The sequence below is a fragment of the Oryctolagus cuniculus genome, chromosome 8 (genome assembly GCF_964237555.1).
Source record: "Oryctolagus cuniculus chromosome 8, mOryCun1.1, whole genome shotgun sequence".
In the NCBI taxonomy this organism is placed as follows: Eukaryota; Metazoa; Chordata; class Mammalia; order Lagomorpha; family Leporidae; genus Oryctolagus; species Oryctolagus cuniculus.
In genome coordinates, this window is record NC_091439.1 from 92,468,339 (window position 1) to 92,486,467 (window position 18,129).

The 18,129-nt window shown below is 36.2% G+C and overlaps 1 protein-coding gene across 13 annotated transcripts in view; it reads left to right on the forward strand.

Annotated features, from left to right (window-relative positions):
* ANKRD17 (ankyrin repeat domain 17) overlaps window positions 1-18,129 on the forward strand; it is a 187,594-nt gene that overhangs the window by 101,047 nt on the left and 68,418 nt on the right. For 8 of the 13 annotated variants that reach the window (XM_051820219.2, XM_051820220.2, XM_070048031.1 and 5 more), the window contains 9 exons: window positions 3,065-3,159; window positions 5,286-5,523; window positions 6,834-7,025; window positions 7,340-7,449; window positions 10,354-10,441; window positions 12,152-12,279; window positions 12,535-12,678; window positions 13,074-13,176; window positions 14,622-15,380. In XM_051820219.2, the coding sequence (XP_051676179.2) occupies window positions 3,065-3,159; window positions 5,286-5,523; window positions 6,834-7,025; window positions 7,340-7,449; window positions 10,354-10,441; window positions 12,152-12,279; window positions 12,535-12,678; window positions 13,074-13,176; window positions 14,622-15,380 (1,857 nt within the window). The remainder of the gene's footprint in view (window positions 1-3,064; window positions 3,160-5,285; window positions 5,524-6,833; window positions 7,026-7,339; window positions 7,450-10,353; window positions 10,442-12,151; window positions 12,280-12,534; window positions 12,679-13,073; window positions 13,177-14,621; window positions 15,381-18,129) is intronic. The other 5 variants (XM_051820223.2, XM_051820224.2, XM_070048034.1 and 2 more) reach the window with 1 other exon arrangement.

Consider the following 18,129-nt stretch of genomic DNA (forward strand, 5'->3'; position numbering starts at 1 on the left):
TTTCAAGATTACATATTCTTGCCGGCGCTGCGGCTCACTAGGCTAATCCTCTGCCTGCTGCACCGGCACCCCGGGTTCTAGTCCCAGTTGGGGTGCCGAATTCTGTCTTCCAGTGCAGCTCTCTGCTGTGGCCCTGGGAAGTTAGTGGAGGATGGCCGAAGTGCTTGGGTCCCTGTACTGGCATGGGAGACCAGGAGGAAGCACCTGGCACCTGGCTTCGGATCGGGGCAACACACCGGCTGTAGCGGCCATTTGGAGGGTGAACCAATGGAAGGAAGATCTTTCTCTCTGTCTCTCTCTCTCTCTCTAAATCTGCCTGTCAGAAAAAATAAAAATAAAAAAAGATTACATATTCTTTTTATTTAAAAGATAAAAAGATGTATTTATTTGAAAGGCAGGGTGACAGGTAAGAAGAGAGATAGTGAGAGATCTCCCAATCACTGGTTTACCTCCAAATGGCCACAAAGGGCTGGGCTAGTCTGGTCTGCCACATGGGTGGCAGGGGCCCAAGCACTTGAACCATCTTCCTGTGCTTTCACAGGCATATTAGTAGGGAGCTGGACCAGAAATGGAGCAGCCAGGACTTGAACCTGTGCTCATATGGCAGCTTAACTCGGCTGCCTAACAAAGCTGGCTCCTGGATTATAGGTTCTTAAAAGACAGCCACAAGTTGAATATTTTTTAGACTTCCCCTTTATGACAGGAAAAAATGGTTATAAAGTAAGGTTTTTTGCTTTTTCCTTTAAGGAATTTAATTTTGTGTCTGCATAGCCATTTAGTTCAGTGTTTAATGCCATCTGCAGCTGTGCCATATTTTTATCATAAACTGTAAAATTCTTGACTATAAGGCTTCCAGGAGAAGCTCTTGCAAAGCCAGGTATGAAATTTAAGGATGCTATCACTGTCAAAAGCTGATCTTTGATTTGCATGTGTTTATGAATGAATGCCTTCTTAAATTCGTGCAATGGGCTTTTGATTTCCTTACTTTTAGTCCAGGCCCTGGTGTTACTTCATTTCATTCTATTTAATACATGTCAAGGTTATGTGATGTCCTTTGGAATAATTTCCTTTAAAAATATGTGAATTGGAGTGTGTTTTTGGCACAGCTTAGGGTACAACCACATCCCATATTAGAGTGCCAGGGTCCTGACTTTGCTTCTAATTTGGCTTCCTGCTAATGTACAGTCTGGGCCACAGCAAATGATGGTTTAATTACTAGAGAGCCTGCCAACTACGTGGGAGTCCCAGGTTGAGTTAGGGGCTTCAGGCTGGCTCAGCCCTGACTGTTGGGTGAGCATTTGGGGAGTGAACCAGTGGATGGAAGATCTCTGTCTTTTTCTCTCTGTCTCTTTGCCTCTCGCATAATAGAGAAAAATTTTTTAAGAATTTAATATAAAAATAATGCTCATATACGTAAATGACTAAATTTTTAGTTAAATTTGGAAAATGTGTTATTCATTACCTGATGTTAACAGATTTTTAGATAGGGAGCACAGCTGAGGTCCCTTATTTCCCCAGCCTTCTTTGATAATTCCACGGAAGCTGATCTTCATTGAGATGCTTGGGGGCGGGTGATTGAGTGGTTCTCTTTCATTTTCACAAATAGTTTTGAACTCAAAACCAGCTGCATTTCACTACTGAATCCCAGCTGGCAGTAGAGCTTTGAGACAGGTTACATTTAACTGCTCTTGCCTCTTCCCTTTACGTGTAGCAACACACTGCTTTCCGAGAGGGGCGTCTGAACTGGGGCTTGTAGGCTTTAATTAGAGGCGGGGTAGAGTACTGAGCTGGTAAAGAACATTTCTGTTTCTTCTAGGGACCCATGAATCTTCTTCCTTTCTTCTATTTCTGGTTAGGTTTCCCAGATGAGATTTGGAATTGATAGAAGTTAGGCTGAGACTGAGCATCGATGATGATGTTTGGGAGGGTAGAATGACAAGAAAGGAACAGTAGATAAAATTGCAAAAATTTGCTAATATGGGTATATTAATAAAAAGATGACAGATGCTGTACTTCCTCAGTGAAATAAATTTTGTTGTAATTTATGCCTATGACTCCACTTTCTACCTCTTCCCTTCAGTCTCAATTGACTAAGAACTTACTGTAACTTTCTAAATGAATTTGGGGTAGGAGTCCTTTGAGTCCTTTTTCTGTTGTTTCTTGCTTAGTATCTAAAGTCCCTTTTTAAAATATAATTAACTTTTTGCCTTTTTATATAAGTGCATGGATATGTTTATAAGTAAATGAATATAAATTAAATAATGTTTCTTGCCCTTGTTTCATATTTATACATGTGGTACCTACCCAGTTTACATATAGGTTGTTTGTAAAAGGAATATGAGTTATTGGAAATGGAAACACAGTTCCTCTTAGAATTTAAATGACTATGATAGGCTATTAATTCTTGAAAACTAGTTAGTTCTGTAACATAAATAACTAGAAGGGGCCAGTGCTGTGGTGTAGCAGGTAAAGCTGCCGCCTGCAGTGTTGGCATCCCATATGGGCACTGGTTCAAGTCCCAGCTGCTCCACTTCCGGTTCAGCTCTCTACTGTGGCCTGGGAAAGCAGTAGAAGATGGCCCAAGTCCTTGGGCCCCTGCAGCCACGTGGGAAACCCAGAGGAATCTCCTGGCTCCCGCTTCAGATCTGCTCAGTTCCGGCCATTCCAGCCATCTGGGGAGTGAACCAGCAGATGGAAGACCGCTCTTTTCTCTGCCTCTGCCTTTCAAATAAATAAATAAATCTTTAAAAATAAAATAAAATAACTAGCATGCCTAAGTCACTCAGAATATTGTAGAGGGGATGTTGTGGGTGCTAGATTTTAATAACATCTGTGTTTGCCTATATCAGGGATTTTAGTATTAGCAGTTTCTAGGCAATATGGTAAAGAATAGAACTACATAATCTCTCTTAATTTGTGATTGACAGTTGAGGTGGCTTATAATTGACTTTAGGATTATGCTTATAAATTTAATGCTATAAATGACATATAAGAACTTTCAAAACATTGTAGATATAAAAGTTTTTTTAAATAAAATATTTAATCTAGTACACTTTTTGTTTAGGACACCTGGAGATGGTGCGTTTTCTTTTGGAAGCAGGTGCGGATCAAGAACACAAAACAGATGAAATGCACACTGCTCTAATGGAAGCTTGCATGGTAAGATTTGTAAAATACATACACAAAATACCTTTAAATATTAAGCAGTGTATAATGAATGTCTATTTTGGAGGTGCAAAGATTGTTTATAATAACCTTACTGTGGAGCAGAACTTCAGCTATCTGAGTTGAGTTTTCAGAGTCAATTGTACATTAATTTCTACTAGTTGCTTCCTCAAGCTTTACATTGCCACCTGCATTTTCTCAGACTTACATAACACTTACTAGTTTTACATATTTGGAACAAAAGTGGCTTTTTTAAAAGGTTAGTGGAGCATATAGGAGAATATAATAATCCATTGAATATGTACGCAATACTAAGCATATCATGTTTCACACCAATGAACTAAAGAAAATTTCTAGAATATTGTTTGTGTTACATAATTCCCCTTTTGCATGGTCTTTTCTGAGCCTTTGAATCATCTTTTTAAAAGTTATTTTATCAAAGAGAGAAATATTCCAGATGAAATTGACATTTCTTGTCTTGGCTTCTTTTTAGAGAATTATTATTGAAAGGTGTGTTTTACAATATTAGCATAGTCATTTAAGACTTGTTATCTGTTGTTTTCCTTATTACCATCCCAGTGTTTGTTTTATGAAGTAAGATATTCCTTGAACAAGTATTAAGTTTTCTTTACAGCTTTTGTGTTCCCTATATGTAAAATTAGGATAATTGTATCTCTCTCTGGGATTGTTGTGAAGACTAAATGAGATGATGTGTGTAAACCATCAGTAAACAGTGTCGGTTTAACAATTCTCTGCAACTAGGAAATGTAATCATTTCCATCCCAACCGCCACCCCCACACAGAGAATCAACCTAGTTGTAGATTAAGAAGTTAAAAATGGAATATTCTGTAGATTTGACCAGCATTTGCTAGAAGTATATGTTATAAGTAAATGAAAGATATTAGTAGGGGCCATATATTTGGATGCCTTACTAAAAGACTGAGTTTTTGGCCGGCACCGTGGCTCAATAGGCTAATCCTCCGCCTAGCGGTGCGGGCACACCAGGTTCTAGTCCTGGTTGGGGCGCCGGTTTTGTCCTGGTTGCCCCTCTTCCAGGCCAGCTCTCTGCTGTGGCCTGGGAGTGCAGTGGAGGATGGCCCAAGTGCTTGGGCCCTGCACCCCATGGGAGACCAGGAGAAGCACCTGGCTCCTGCCTTCGGATCAGCGTGGTGCGCTGGCCGCGGCGGCCATTGGAGGGTGAACCAATGGCAAAAGGAAGACCTTTCTCTCTGTCTCTCTCACTGTCCACTGTGCCTGTCAAAAAAAAAAGAATAAAAATTTCAAAATAAAAAAATAAATAAATAAAAAAGACTGAGTTTTTAAACTGCACTTGAAAGGAAATGTAGGTGTAGACTCTGCAGGGAGGAAAGTCAGAGCTGAAGAAATAGCAAGGTAACCATAGTAATAAGATGGTAGAGTTGTGCAATGTGAAAAGTACATAGGCAAAAATTGGCATGATGTATTCAAAAGCAAATGAAATGTCTCTGAGGTAATGTATAGAAAGGAAAAAAGAGATTATCAAAGAAAAGAAAAGTGACACAGACTCTTGAAATTGTCCATACTTAGAAAATCTGTAGGAAAGAATGACCAGTATAGAAGATAGTAAGAACTTTTTCTTCCTTTTAACTGGCAATGAAATAAACAATAAAGAAATTACTGCGTGTACATTGTGTTCCCCTAACATATCATGTATCCTTCCCTCACTCCTGCAAAAAGTGTTTCATTTTTTTCTACCTCATCACAAGTTTGCTTGTCCTTTTCATGAAGATCCTAACTCTCCTTCTTCTAATGTTATCTTTTTAGTATTTAAGTTTGTACCATACAGTGTTTACAATATTTGTAGTTTTACAGTAGTCTCTTTTCTTTCCTGATCTGTATTAAGCTTTTATTGAAGGTATCACTTTTCTACTGGTTTCATATCCTCAACTTTTGTTTCTTCTATACTAAAGGAATATAGGTAGCACATAATAAATACAGTTTGAACTATGAAGTGTGGATTTAATAAGTCTTATTTGAATAGAAATCAGTAAATGTCATGGTATAGTATTGAGAAGTCTTTGGATTTTAAAGACTTTTTGTAATGATGCTGATTCAATTTTTTTAATTGCATTATAATTAGGATGGCCATGTTGAAGTAGCTAGGTTACTTCTTGACAGTGGTGCCCAAGTGAACATGCCTGCTGATTCATTTGAGTCACCATTGACTTTGGCTGCATGTGGTGGGCATGTGGAACTTGCGGCTTTACTTATTGAAAGAGGAGCTAGCCTGGAAGAGGTCAATGATGAAGGTTATACACCACTGATGGAAGCAGCTCGAGAAGGACATGAAGAAATGGTGGCGCTACTACTAGGCCAAGGTAACATTATCATTCAAGACACTAAATCATTATGTGTGAACTGTCTTAAAATTTTATGAAGTTGAATTTTAGTATTTCACCTTACTAGTAGATTTGTAATGAAATGTTATCACTCAAACTAATGATAAAGTATTTGCTCTGAAATGGTTTCCATGTTGTCTTAAACAAAATTAGATAGGCTTCTTTAAAGTTGTGCTTGCGGAGTCATAATGTGCTGTGTGAATCAAAAAACAGAATGGTGATTGGCATAGTTTTGTGGATTAAGTAAGGGAATATATGAAATGCAGCATTTCTCAAGATAATATATTAAGGGAATTCCATTGGGGACAGAATACATGTTAGTAAGTATTTGAAAGATCTACTGTTTCATCTAACAGAATATGAAACCCTGCAGAAGGACTAACTTGATGAGAGGGCAGCAGCGCACATCAGAAGTTGTCAAGGAGCTCTGTACACAGGGAACTTCTCTTTGGGAAAATTTATTTTATTGTGTTAAGTTTAAAATTCATCTCTAATCTCTGTAGCCTGACTTTATTTTTCTTCTAGTAATACAGTTTACTCTGTAACACAAATTCTGGACAAATTTGAGAGGAATGCTACTTGTTTAAAAAAAAAAAAAAGAGGTAATATTGAGCCAAATAAGTTTTGAAGCAGACTTCTTGGGTTTGAGTCACAGCTTTACTTCTTGAAATTTTTTAACTTTAGGCATGTTTCTTTTTGTCTCAGTTTTCTCATCTGTAATGTTGATGTGAAAGTTAATGAGTATGTATAAGCCTCTTGAGGCAGTGTTTGTCATGTAATGCCTGTTAAAAGTTAGCTATGGTGATGGTCTTGGTAGTGATGATAATTCTGTGACCTTATACAGGTTAATTAACCTCAATTTCCTTAGTTTAAAATGGAGCTGATAATTACTAAAGAATTTATAGTCTTTTGAGTACTGCCTAGCAAATAGTACAAGTTTACTAAGTGTTAGATCATCATTAATATCTTTGCCATGATATTTGAATTCTCATGATGAAGGAATTTAGCTTATTTTTCTGAGGTTTTTAATCGTTTGATTTGTACCTTTTGGCTGAATATTATTCCAGCTGTGTACATCAATTACACGCTAGTGTATTTTTTTTTCTCCACTGCCTCAGTAGTAGAGGAGAGGCAGTTTCTTATTTAGTGTAGTAAAATTGTGTGTGTGTGTGTGTGTGTGTGCGCACGCGTGCATGTTCATTTTCAGATACAGCTTATTAAGAAACTCTCGTGTTTTGCTTTGGAACAAGTTAATAATTTTCTTTAAATAATTATAATCTTTATTTTAGGAGCAAATATCAATGCACAGACAGAAGAAACTCAAGAAACTGCCTTGACTCTGGCATGCTGTGGAGGGTTTCTGGAAGTGGCAGATTTTCTAATTAAAGCAGGGGCTGATATAGAACTAGGATGTTCTACTCCTTTAATGGAAGCTGCACAAGAGGGTCATTTGGAATTAGTTAAATACCTATTAGCTGCAGGTAGGAATTTTTGCATTTGGGAGGTTTTTTCCAATGATTTATTTAAGTAAAAGTGTAATACAAGTAATTTTTATGATGTGGGAATATTGAATGGGTTTTTTTAAAAAGCATGTGTTCTGAATAATTCATGTTAGTGGTTTAATTGAATTTTTTTTGCTTCTAAGTATGCTGGTAATTGTTTATATTTCTGGAAATGGATTTGGTTATTTTGTCCAATATGAGGGAATATGAATTATCTAGAAGAAGTTTTTATGTCCATTATATTTCTTGTGGTTTTTTTATTAAGTATGTACTATTTTGTAACACTGCTACAGGAGCTAATGTTCATGCGACGACAGCAACTGGGGATACAGCACTAACATATGCCTGTGAAAATGGTCACACTGATGTAGCAGATGTCTTACTTCAGGCCGGAGCAGATCTGGTAAGCTATTTCACCTTTTGAATCTTAATATTCAGAAGTAAAGTAAGACACATTGAAACTCTGAAGTTTCTAATAAGCAAAAAGTTTATTTCCAATTTGATCTTAACCTTTTTACCATTCTTTATTTACATTTTTTCTGCACTGTTGAGTCACCTTTCTTTCTTTGTTAGTAGGTCTATCTAGTCTACTGTCTCTTAGGTGTTTACTTAGCTATTTTTAGAAGCTTTTCTGATTTGGTATAAAAAATGCAATTGTGATTGAATGGTATTTCTGGGTCACCTAGGACATAAATTGTGCCTGTAATACTCAGAGCATTATTAAACAACAGATGAGTTAAAAACGTAAGTATTTAATAAATATTTCCCCTCAAACAGTTTGATTTGATAAAAATGAATGAAATAAATACTGATGTTATTATAAGGTAGATTATAAAGAGATGTCATAGGGAAGGTACAGCAGGAGGCAAGAAGCTCAAAAGAGGTAAGAGAAGTCACTGAAGATATTATATTTTGGGCTAGGTAAGATTTAGAAAGCTTATATATTGGGGGCCCACATTGTGACTTAGCAGGTTAAGCCTGAGATGGCAGGTTCCCATGTGAACACCTCTTCAAGTCCCAGCTGCTCTATCTCCAATCCACCTCCCTGCTGATGCACCTGGGAAAGCAGCAGAAGATGGCCCAAGTGCTTGGACCCCTGCCCCCCATGTGGGAGACCCAGATAGATTTCAAGGCTCTTGGGTTTGGCCTGGTCTAGCCCTAGCCATTGCAGCCATTTGAAGAATAAACCAGTGGGCGGGAGATCTCTGTGTTTCTTCCTCCCTATGTGTAACTTTGCCTTTCAAATAAATAAATATAAAGAGAGAGCAAAAAGCTAGACATTGTAAATGTTGTGGCAAAATAGATATTCCAGTTGGGAGAATATAGTAGGAGGTACATCCATCCCTAGAAACAGGAAAGCATAAGGCAAGTCTATAGGGGAGAATAGTCCCCTGGTTTCATCCTATAGGGATTTAAGAGTGACATATCATTAGCTAGGTTTTAAATTAATATAAGGTGATTTCCTGGGATTAACAAGTAAAATATTTTGTTGTATGTAATATTAACTTTCAGGCACAAATAATAACTAGTTTGAATAACTATGAATTCATTTAATTTTTCCTTTCTCATTTATGAAAAGGGAGGTTGAACTTGATTTTTGTTGTAACCTCTTTTACTCTTCATGTGTTAATATTAAAACTCTTGAAGCACTTTAAACATAAGTTATATTCTAGTTGGTACATGTTGCCTTTGTTAGACTTCAAACTTGTTCAGCTTAGCAGCTATGTTTCTTTTTTTTTTTAAGATTTTTATTTATTTATTTATTTATTTGAGAGGTAGAATTACAGACAGTGAGAGGGAGAGACAGAGAGAAAGATCTTCCCTCTGTTGGTTCACTCCTCAAATGGCCACAGAGGCTGAAGCTGCGCCGATCCGAAGCCAGGAGCTTCTTCCTGGTCTCCCATGTGGGTGCAGAGGCCCAAGGTCTTGGGCCATCCACTATTGCTTTCACAGGCCACAGCAGAGAGCTGGATCAGAAGAGGAGCAGCCAGGACTAGAACTGGTGCCCATATGGGATGTAGGCGCTGCAGGCGGAGGATTAACCTACTTGTGCCACAGGGCTGGCCCCCTATGTTTCTTGTATTTACAAAACTTAGATTAACATAACTTTTACTTGCTTAGTTATTGGCAATAAGAAAACTTGAGTTTGACAGAAGAGAAAAATGAAAAGTTGATCATCAGATGTGAATGTTTAAAAAAAAAAATGATAGTGGTGGTAGGTGTTTGGCCCACTGCTTAGGCCCATATCCCAATACCTTAGGTTCAAGTCCCTATTCCAGTTCTCTGCTAATGTGGAAAGCATGTTTTGAGTACCCAGTTCCTGGGTTTTCAGCGCTGCCTATTGGAATATTTGGAAAGTGAATACATTTCAGTTTATTTTGCTTTTCTTTACTATTTATTTATTTATTTTAAAGAATTATTTATTTATTTGAAAAGCAGAGTTACAGAAAGGCAGAGGCAGAGAGAGAGATCTTCCATCATGTTCTCTGAACTTCCAAGTCTCCCTCGTGAGTGCAGAGGCCCAAGGACTTGGGTCATCTTTTACTGCTTTCCCAGGCCATAGCAGAGAGCTGGATCAGAAGTGGAACAGCCATGTATGGGATGCTGGCGCTGCAGGCTGTGGCTTTACCCACTAAGCCACAGCTCTGGCCCTTTATTATTTATTTTAAAGGCAGTTACAGAGAGACACGGGAATGAGTGATCTGATCGTCCATCTGCTGTTTTCACTCCTCAAATGACCTTGAAGACCAGGGCTGGGCCAGGCCAAAGCCAGGAGCCTGTAATTCTATCCAGGTCTCCCATGTAAATGCAGGAGCCACAGCTCTTGGGCCTTCTTCCACTGCTTTCGCAAATGCATTAACAGGGAGCAGGATTGGAAGTGGGACAGCTGGGACACAAACCGATATCCATATGGAGAAGCCAGTATTGCAGGCAGTGTTCCAACTGTCTACACCATGTGATCAGCCACTCATAAAATCTTATAATTGATAGTTCTAAGAATATTCACATTATCGTTAGCCTTGTTATTTTTATATAAGGTAAGAGAGACAATAGGATGTCTATAAAGGCAAGAAAATGGGAAATTACCCAGATGGATTTAGATGAGGATGTCACCATTGCATGATTGTAACTTAAATTATTTCCATAGAACATGTTTATAATTTGGGATTTTTTTTTATCTGCTTTAAAGCACATTTTTTAATGTAGTTAGACTCAGAAATTAGTCCAGTTGTTTTCCTTTTGAGTTTCATGAAAAATAATGAGTATTCACTAGCAAATATCAAACAAATCTGTATTTTTTGAACAGGAGCATGAATCTGAAGGTGGAAGAACCCCTTTAATGAAAGCTGCAAGAGCTGGTCATGTTTGTACTGTTCAGTTCTTAATTAGTAAAGGTAGGTTTATATAAAGCAGTAGTTTCTTCTCATAGGTGACTGTTCCTGCCCTAAGACATTCAGAGATTGAAGGTAAAGGGCCTTTTTTTCGTATCATCACATGGGAGAAGGATGCTATGAGTGGGTAATTGATAAACATCTTGCAATACACAGAACAGTTACAAGTAACAAAAGTTCTGTTATGCCAGGTAGCATACTTATTGAAGAAATATTTCTATAAAAACATTCGTTGTTCATGTAATCTAATATTATCTTAAAACTTTGATTTTTATATTGTTTCTGCCCTTAAGAAAGTTGTGAGCAAATCATTTTCATACTTTATAGTTTCATGTGCTTAAGTTATTTCTTTATAAAATACAGAGTGATAGTTATAAATATAGCACAGAAATATTCAGAATTGAAATGTGACAAATAGTGCAAAATGCCTGGGGATTTTCTTTCATGGTCAGTAATTCTAGTGTGAATACCAAAGACCTTAATGAACAAATTAGCATATTACTGCTTCATTAAATGACTGCTTAGGTGGTTACAATATGATGCTTAATGAAACTCTTTTTCTTGCTCAATTCATCAAATTCCTAAGTATAGGAAAGATTTTACTTATCCACATAGATTAAAAACCAATATAGGCCATATACAACTTTAAAAGACAAACCAAACCATGTTCTTCCTGTGGAAAATACTGAAGAAATCATAGGTTTGTAGTTCTTTATAGATAAAGAAAATAAATCTGAAGTAACTTATGGGTATAATTATTGTAGGCATTTTGAACTTTTGTTACATATAACAGTATTCTCAAGAAAAGAATCATGTTCATAATCAGTATCTCCTTTTTTTTTTTTTTTTTTTTCAAGATTTATTCATTTATTTGAAAGAGTTACAGAGAGACACAGAGGTCTACCTTTCTGCTGGTTCACTCCCTTTATGGCTGAACAGCCAGAGCTGGGCTGATCCAGAGGCAGGGGCCCATGTACTTGGACCATCCTCCACTGCTTTCCTAGGCACAGTATCAGGGAACTGGATTGAAAGTGGAGGAGCTGGGACTGGAACCAGCGCCCATATGGGATACCAGCACCACATGCAGAGGCTTAACCTACAGTGCCACAGTGCCGGCCCAATCATTATCTCTTGTTTTTTGGTTCATTTAATGAATTTGATTCCAGTTCCTCTCTGCTATTTTACTTGAATTTTTTGTATTACCTGTCCAGATTAGAGACTTATTCATATCTGGAAGGAGAAATGGTACCTATTTAATATTTCTTTGAAAAAAGAAAAAAGATGAACTACTCTCCTTCATATTCTGCATTAATTTTCTAAATCTGTAGACCACACAGAGAATATAGTATATTTTTATTTTCAATCATCCTTTCTGCTAAAGAAATTAAATAAAATTTTGTACTTTTCTTTTTAATTCCATGATTCCATTATGGCTAGCACATGAGTTTTGTTATTATTTGCTGATATGTACTGAAGTATTTACGGATGAAATTATGTCATGTTTGTTGAAGATTTGCTTTACAATAATTCAAAATGGGAGAGGAGAATTGATGTGGGTGTATTTGAAACAAGATAGGCATGTGTTTATAATTGTTGAAGCTGAGTAATGTATATGTGACGCATCATAATACTATACTCCTTATGATTTATAAATGTAACATATCTTTTTCTTCAACACTCAACTAACGTGATTTTTCATGCCTTATCTTTCAGGAGCAAATGTGAACAGAACCACAGCTAATAATGATCATACTGTACTCTCCCTGGCTTGTGCAGGGGGTCATCTGGCAGTGGTGGAACTACTTTTAGCTCACGGGGCAGACCCTACTCATCGTTTAAAAGTATGTGAATCTCAAATGCTTCAGGCAGAATTGTGAATTCTTTACCTTTAACATTACAAAATGCTGTCTACAAGTTCCATTTTTAATAGCATCCTAAGTATTTTTTTTGTATTTTATTAAAGGACTGTTTTCTAAACCTGTGATTTTTATTTTTCTGGGATCTGGGATCTAGGATCTGGGACCTGTAGCTTTATCTTCCTAAATGATTCTGCCACTAACTTAGTTTTTTTCCCTCTTCCGTATTGATTGTTTTAGGATGGCTCAACTATGTTGATAGAAGCGGCAAAAGGTGGCCATACGAGTGTGGTTTGCTATCTCTTGGACTATCCTAATAACTTGCTTTCAGCCCCTCCACCAGATGTCACTCAGTTAACCCCCCCATCCCATGATTTGAATAGGGTAAGACTGAAAATGAAAGCATTTTATATCTTCTTTATTCCCTTTGACTTACTTCAGTTCAAACTAGTTTAGATTATTTTTGGTTATAGTAAGTAGTACTCTTTATAGATAAGTAGTTTATATAGTTACTGAACGTGTGGTATAATACTAATTCTATATTGGTGTATTTTTTTAACTTTCTTACTAAGTTCAGAATAACAACTTGAATTTTCAAAGCCCATTGGAAAACATGTTACAGGAAATAATTGAGTATGAGTATATTTTAGGTAAATATGTCATTGTCTGAAAGACATTTAAAATATTTTGAATAAGTGTAAAACTCTTCTTTTAAAGCATGCTATTTAATGGATTATATATCTAAAGAAGAAATAACCAACCAGTGTCTCTTGTCTTAGGCTCCTCGTGTACCTGTTCAAGCACTGCCTATGGTTGTCCCACCTCAGGAGCCTGACAAACCACCTGCCAATGTTGCAACTACTCTTCCCATCAGGAATAAAGGTCAGTTATACTTCTAAAGACTGTTTCTTATATGTTGTCCAGGTAAAGTAAAGATTACAGAAAAACTAGCCATTTTAAATTATTTTTCCACAAAAAATGAGTTTTAACTAGGTTGGCATAAAGATTCTTTTTACCAGTGGAAACATGTTTTTGGTAGAGAAGATGGCTAATAGCACTAATTCGTGCTAGAATTAGAAGCATTAACATGAGAAATTCAGTTGCTCATCTTTGGTGCAATTCTGATTAGCCATGATTTCCTCTAACTATATTAACTTTATTCATATAAAATGTTAAGCTGGGTGTAATTGGGTAATATTTTTGTATTTTACTTCAATCTCTGTAGTGATATTACGCATAAAATTAACAAGTTGGATCAAATACTAAAATTATTCTTGAGTGACTGGTTTCATATAGTTGTATCTGGGATACCTTTTCGAAACAATAAGTCTAAGTTATTTCAGATATATTTGCTTATTTCTCTAGAATTCTGAGGTCCATATTTGATTTGTGGATGTTATACCATGCATGTTTTTAAGTTATATCCCCAACATTACAAATACCAGTTTGAAATAGTTTCTCTTTTTAAAAGTTTATCTGAAGAACCAATGCAGTTTTTATTTTTTTGGTTTTGGCTACCAATATTCTTTTACCAACAAGAATGCTAAGTATTTCCACCAATTCTTTTCAGTCACTACTACCAACATAGAGCCTTGGCAACTTTTTCAGTTGGTATGGTGAATAATTATTTGCTGTACCTATAGCCAGATCAGTTTATTCACCTGGCTGTCAGAAGATACAGTGGATGGCATAGCCCAACATCTTTTCTTTCAGGGAAGCTGAATCCCAGTTCTTTACTGGCCAGGTAACTGTGTGAATATGTGCATTTATATCTATCAACCTTGAAGATGATAGGCCCCAAAAAAGAGATCATTTTAGTTGGATTTTAATTGCCTGGTACTTCTCAACAGTTTGGGTACTTTTTGTGTGTATGTGCGTGTGTTTAAAAGGCAGCATATTAAATGTGGAAAAATCTTGACTTAGAGGTCTAAGTTTTCCCTACACCTTAATAAGTTATTATAATTTTTCTGTTCTGATGATAAGTTTTTACATCTTTATGACCCTATGAAATATCTACACATAGCCTTAGATTTTACTTTAATTGCACCACTTCGCTATCACAAGCCTGCATCACTCTATTGTCTAATTTTAGCCATGTGATATTCTTTAAATTCTGAAATTAATTTCCCAAGTTTATGCACATAAAATACATACATTTTATATTTATGATAAAGAAGGTGGATTTGTTTTTAACTTAACAGTGCATTTTCACCTTCTATGGATATGATAATTTGGTGCATAACTGTTGGCACTAAACCTCCCAACAGTAACTCTGTAATGAGGATGCCATTCATGTGCACTTCTGAGGGGGTTTCTTTTTCACACAGCTGCTTCTAAACAAAAGTCCAGCAGCCATTTGCCAGCAAACAGCCAGGATGTACAGGGTTACATCACCAATCAGTCTCCAGAGAGCATTGTAGAAGAGGCTCAGGGAAAGTTAACAGAACTGGAACAGAGAATAAAAGAAGCCATAGAAAAGAATGCACAGCTGCAATCCTTGGAACTGGCTCATGCTGACCAACTTACCAAGGAGAAGATTGAGGAACTGAACAAAACGAGGGAGGAACAAATTCAGAAGAAACAAAAGATTTTGGAGGAACTACAGAAAGTAGAACGAGAGTTACAACTGAAAACTCAGCAGCAGCTAAAAAAGCAGTATCTAGAGGTTAAAGCTCAAAGAATTCAACTTCAGCAGCAGCAGCAGCAGCAACAATCTTGCCAACACCTGGGACTGCTAACTCCTGTTGGAGTTGGAGAACAACTTTCCGAGGGAGACTATGCACGATTACAGCAAGTGGATCCCGTTTTGCTTAAAGATGAACCACAGCAGACTGCTGCTCAGATGGGTTTTGCACCAATCCAGCCTCTGGCGATGCCTCAAGCTTTGCCTCTGGCGGCAGGTCCCTTGCCTCCAGGGTCCATCGCAAATCTTACAGAACTGCAAGGAGTGATAGTTGGACAGCCAGTACTGGGCCAAGCACAGTTGGCAGGGCTGGGGCAAGGAATTCTGACAGAAACACAACAAGGGTTAATGGTAGCCAGCCCTGCTCAGACCCTCAATGACACGCTGGATGACATCATGGCAGGTGGGTTTATATTGTTATGAGCAGGTATCAAATATAATTTGCTTAAGGCGAGTAAGAGTGTGGCAGAATTTTGCCGTTACCCAACTTGAGAACTATTTTTGGACTCCTGACCCATGTGTATCTTTAGAAATATTAGTTCAATCTCAGAAGTTCTCAGATGGATACAGGTTGAATTAAAGATAAGGTCATTCAGTACAAATCACTGAAGCATTCTGACTTAGGAGGATAGGCTGATAATCTAGGTTTTTCAGTCGGGGGATTGATGTTTGATTTTTGCTTTTGTTTTTGTTTTTCCCCTTTAAGTTCAGAATACTAAGATTGAATTTTGGCTTTTTTTGCTTCTGTATTCATGCCAATAAACTGAGAAATTGCTAACAGTTGAAGTGCAAAACTAGTAGGACACGTCAGGAAGCTTATTTGTGAACAGAAATACTTTATATCCCTAATGGATCAAACTTCAAACCTGATGGATATTTTAAAAAAGAGAAAAAAAAAACCTTAAACGTCTTTACATTAATAAAAATTACATTAATAAAATACCAAACCATGTAGGGTTTGAATATACTGTATGTCAGTGATTTTATTCCTTGTGAATGTTAATGTACAGTCTCTTTCTAACTGTGTTATGGGAAAATGTGGTCCCCTGACAGTATCATAAATAATCCATTTTAAAATGTATAGCCAGAGAAATTTTATTCCATTACACTTAGTTTCACTGGAAAGAAGGAATATTTTAGAAGATTACTTTAAATGCTTCTCATTTTTGGAATTTTTCATGAGTTCAGTAACAAAGTAGTAGAATGAGGTTTGATAGGGTTATAAGCAATAAAAATGCTATACTGAAAAGAATAATTTGCTTCATTAAAAAAAGAAAGAAGACATACTTGTAAAGGTAGGAAAAGAGAAGAACAAAGGGAGTAAATAGTTGAATTTTTAACTTTATTTATTCATGGTTTATATTCAAAGGTGATTTGATATTTCTAATATTAAAATTTTTAATAAAAACAAGCTATGAGATTACTCATAATTAAGCTTTTATTTTCTAAAAATAAAGCTAAATTGTTTAATGTTTACATATATAGCTAATACTCAGAAACTAAGAAACCAGATATGTAACAGGTTTTATAACTAGAATTGCTCTGGAGTTTTCCATTCCTCTCTTAGTTTCACCTTTATCACCTCAATAGCAATATATGAAATGAAAATATTTGCTGATGTTAACTTTGAAGTAACTATTGGAATAAGTGCTAGTAATAATAGGGTCTGTTAACAACTGTTAATATTGATGAGCATAACTTTTTTCTGCTGGTTTGAAAATCACTGCTGATAGCCACTTGCTTATTTTAATAATTGAGAACATAATTTTTAGAAATGTAAGTGTCCTATGGAATTTGGAGTACAGTAGTCATAAATCTCAGATTTGTTACTATGTCCATTTCCATTAATTTATAATACTGCTCTATTACTTCCATCAGACACTATCAAGGGTATTGATCACTTAAGTGAAGATTAGACATTCCACACCAGTGACTGTTTAAGAATTTTTTTGATATGCTATCAGAGTTCACTTGATGTGCTGGGCCTATTTGTCAGCAGTGATTTGCCAGTTGTACAATTTTTTATGCTGATTGATCAGAATTATCAGAGATTTGTAAGTAGCTTTTCTGTTGATTTGTTTTCCAAACAGAAACATTTACATCTATTCCATATAAAATTTTTTTGATATACATAGATTTTTAGGATATATGACAAATACTTGTCATACTATAAAAACCATTTTTTTTTTATTGTACTCATTCATCTGGGGAGAGGAGATAGCCAGAGGTTAGGAAGAACAAAATTGAAAACATCTAACTACCTACTTGTAACTCATCCCTCATGTTTACATGTCACACATACACATATACTCATGTATTCTGTTTTCAAGCCTTATTCTTTAAATTTCTTCTGTGGTAGTCCTTTCAGTTAACTAATGATCATTTCTGCTGCCTTTTTTGAGTTTCTTAACTTGTTTACAGCTTCATTGGGCTTGTAATCTCTCCTTCCCTACAGCAAAGCTTCTGCTCCTCATTCTTAAGTCTCCATTTATTATACTAGTCTCCTAAGATTTGGCCTTTTTTCTCTAATACTTTGCCTGCCACAGTTTTATACCTTTGGCAAAGCAAAATTAGTTCCCTTTTTAACCTATCTTACACAACTTCCTTTGCTGTGGTTCTTCCTTTCTAAATCTAATCCTAAATTGAACCTCCTTAAATGAAGGTCTGTATGAGAGTTCCTTCATATATCTACATATTTACATTTGTTCCTTTTACTGAATAGAATGGATGAGTGGTAGGCATATTAGTTTTAGTAAACCAGTTTTAATAGGTACCCCAAAGTCAATGAAATGAGTTGATTTTTCCTGTCTCTTTTTAGATGAGGTGATAAGAACAACCAATTTGACCAAAAAATGAGGAAACTCTAATTTTAACATGCTTTTGAAACAAAATCATTTCAGGTGAAATGTGCACTATAATTTAGTCATTTAACATAAGGCTTGTGCTTTTTTTTTTTTTTTTTGAAGCTGTTTAGTATCATGAAATAAAAATCAGTGATTTGGACAGACTGGTGTTAATCTGTTCAAGCTACTTTTTATATTTCCGTTTGTAAAACTTCAAAGGAGATATGGAATCTATTTTAAGAGCAGTAAGTTTTATTATTATGAAACATTAAAATATGTACATTTAAATGATCTTTTTTAACATACAGA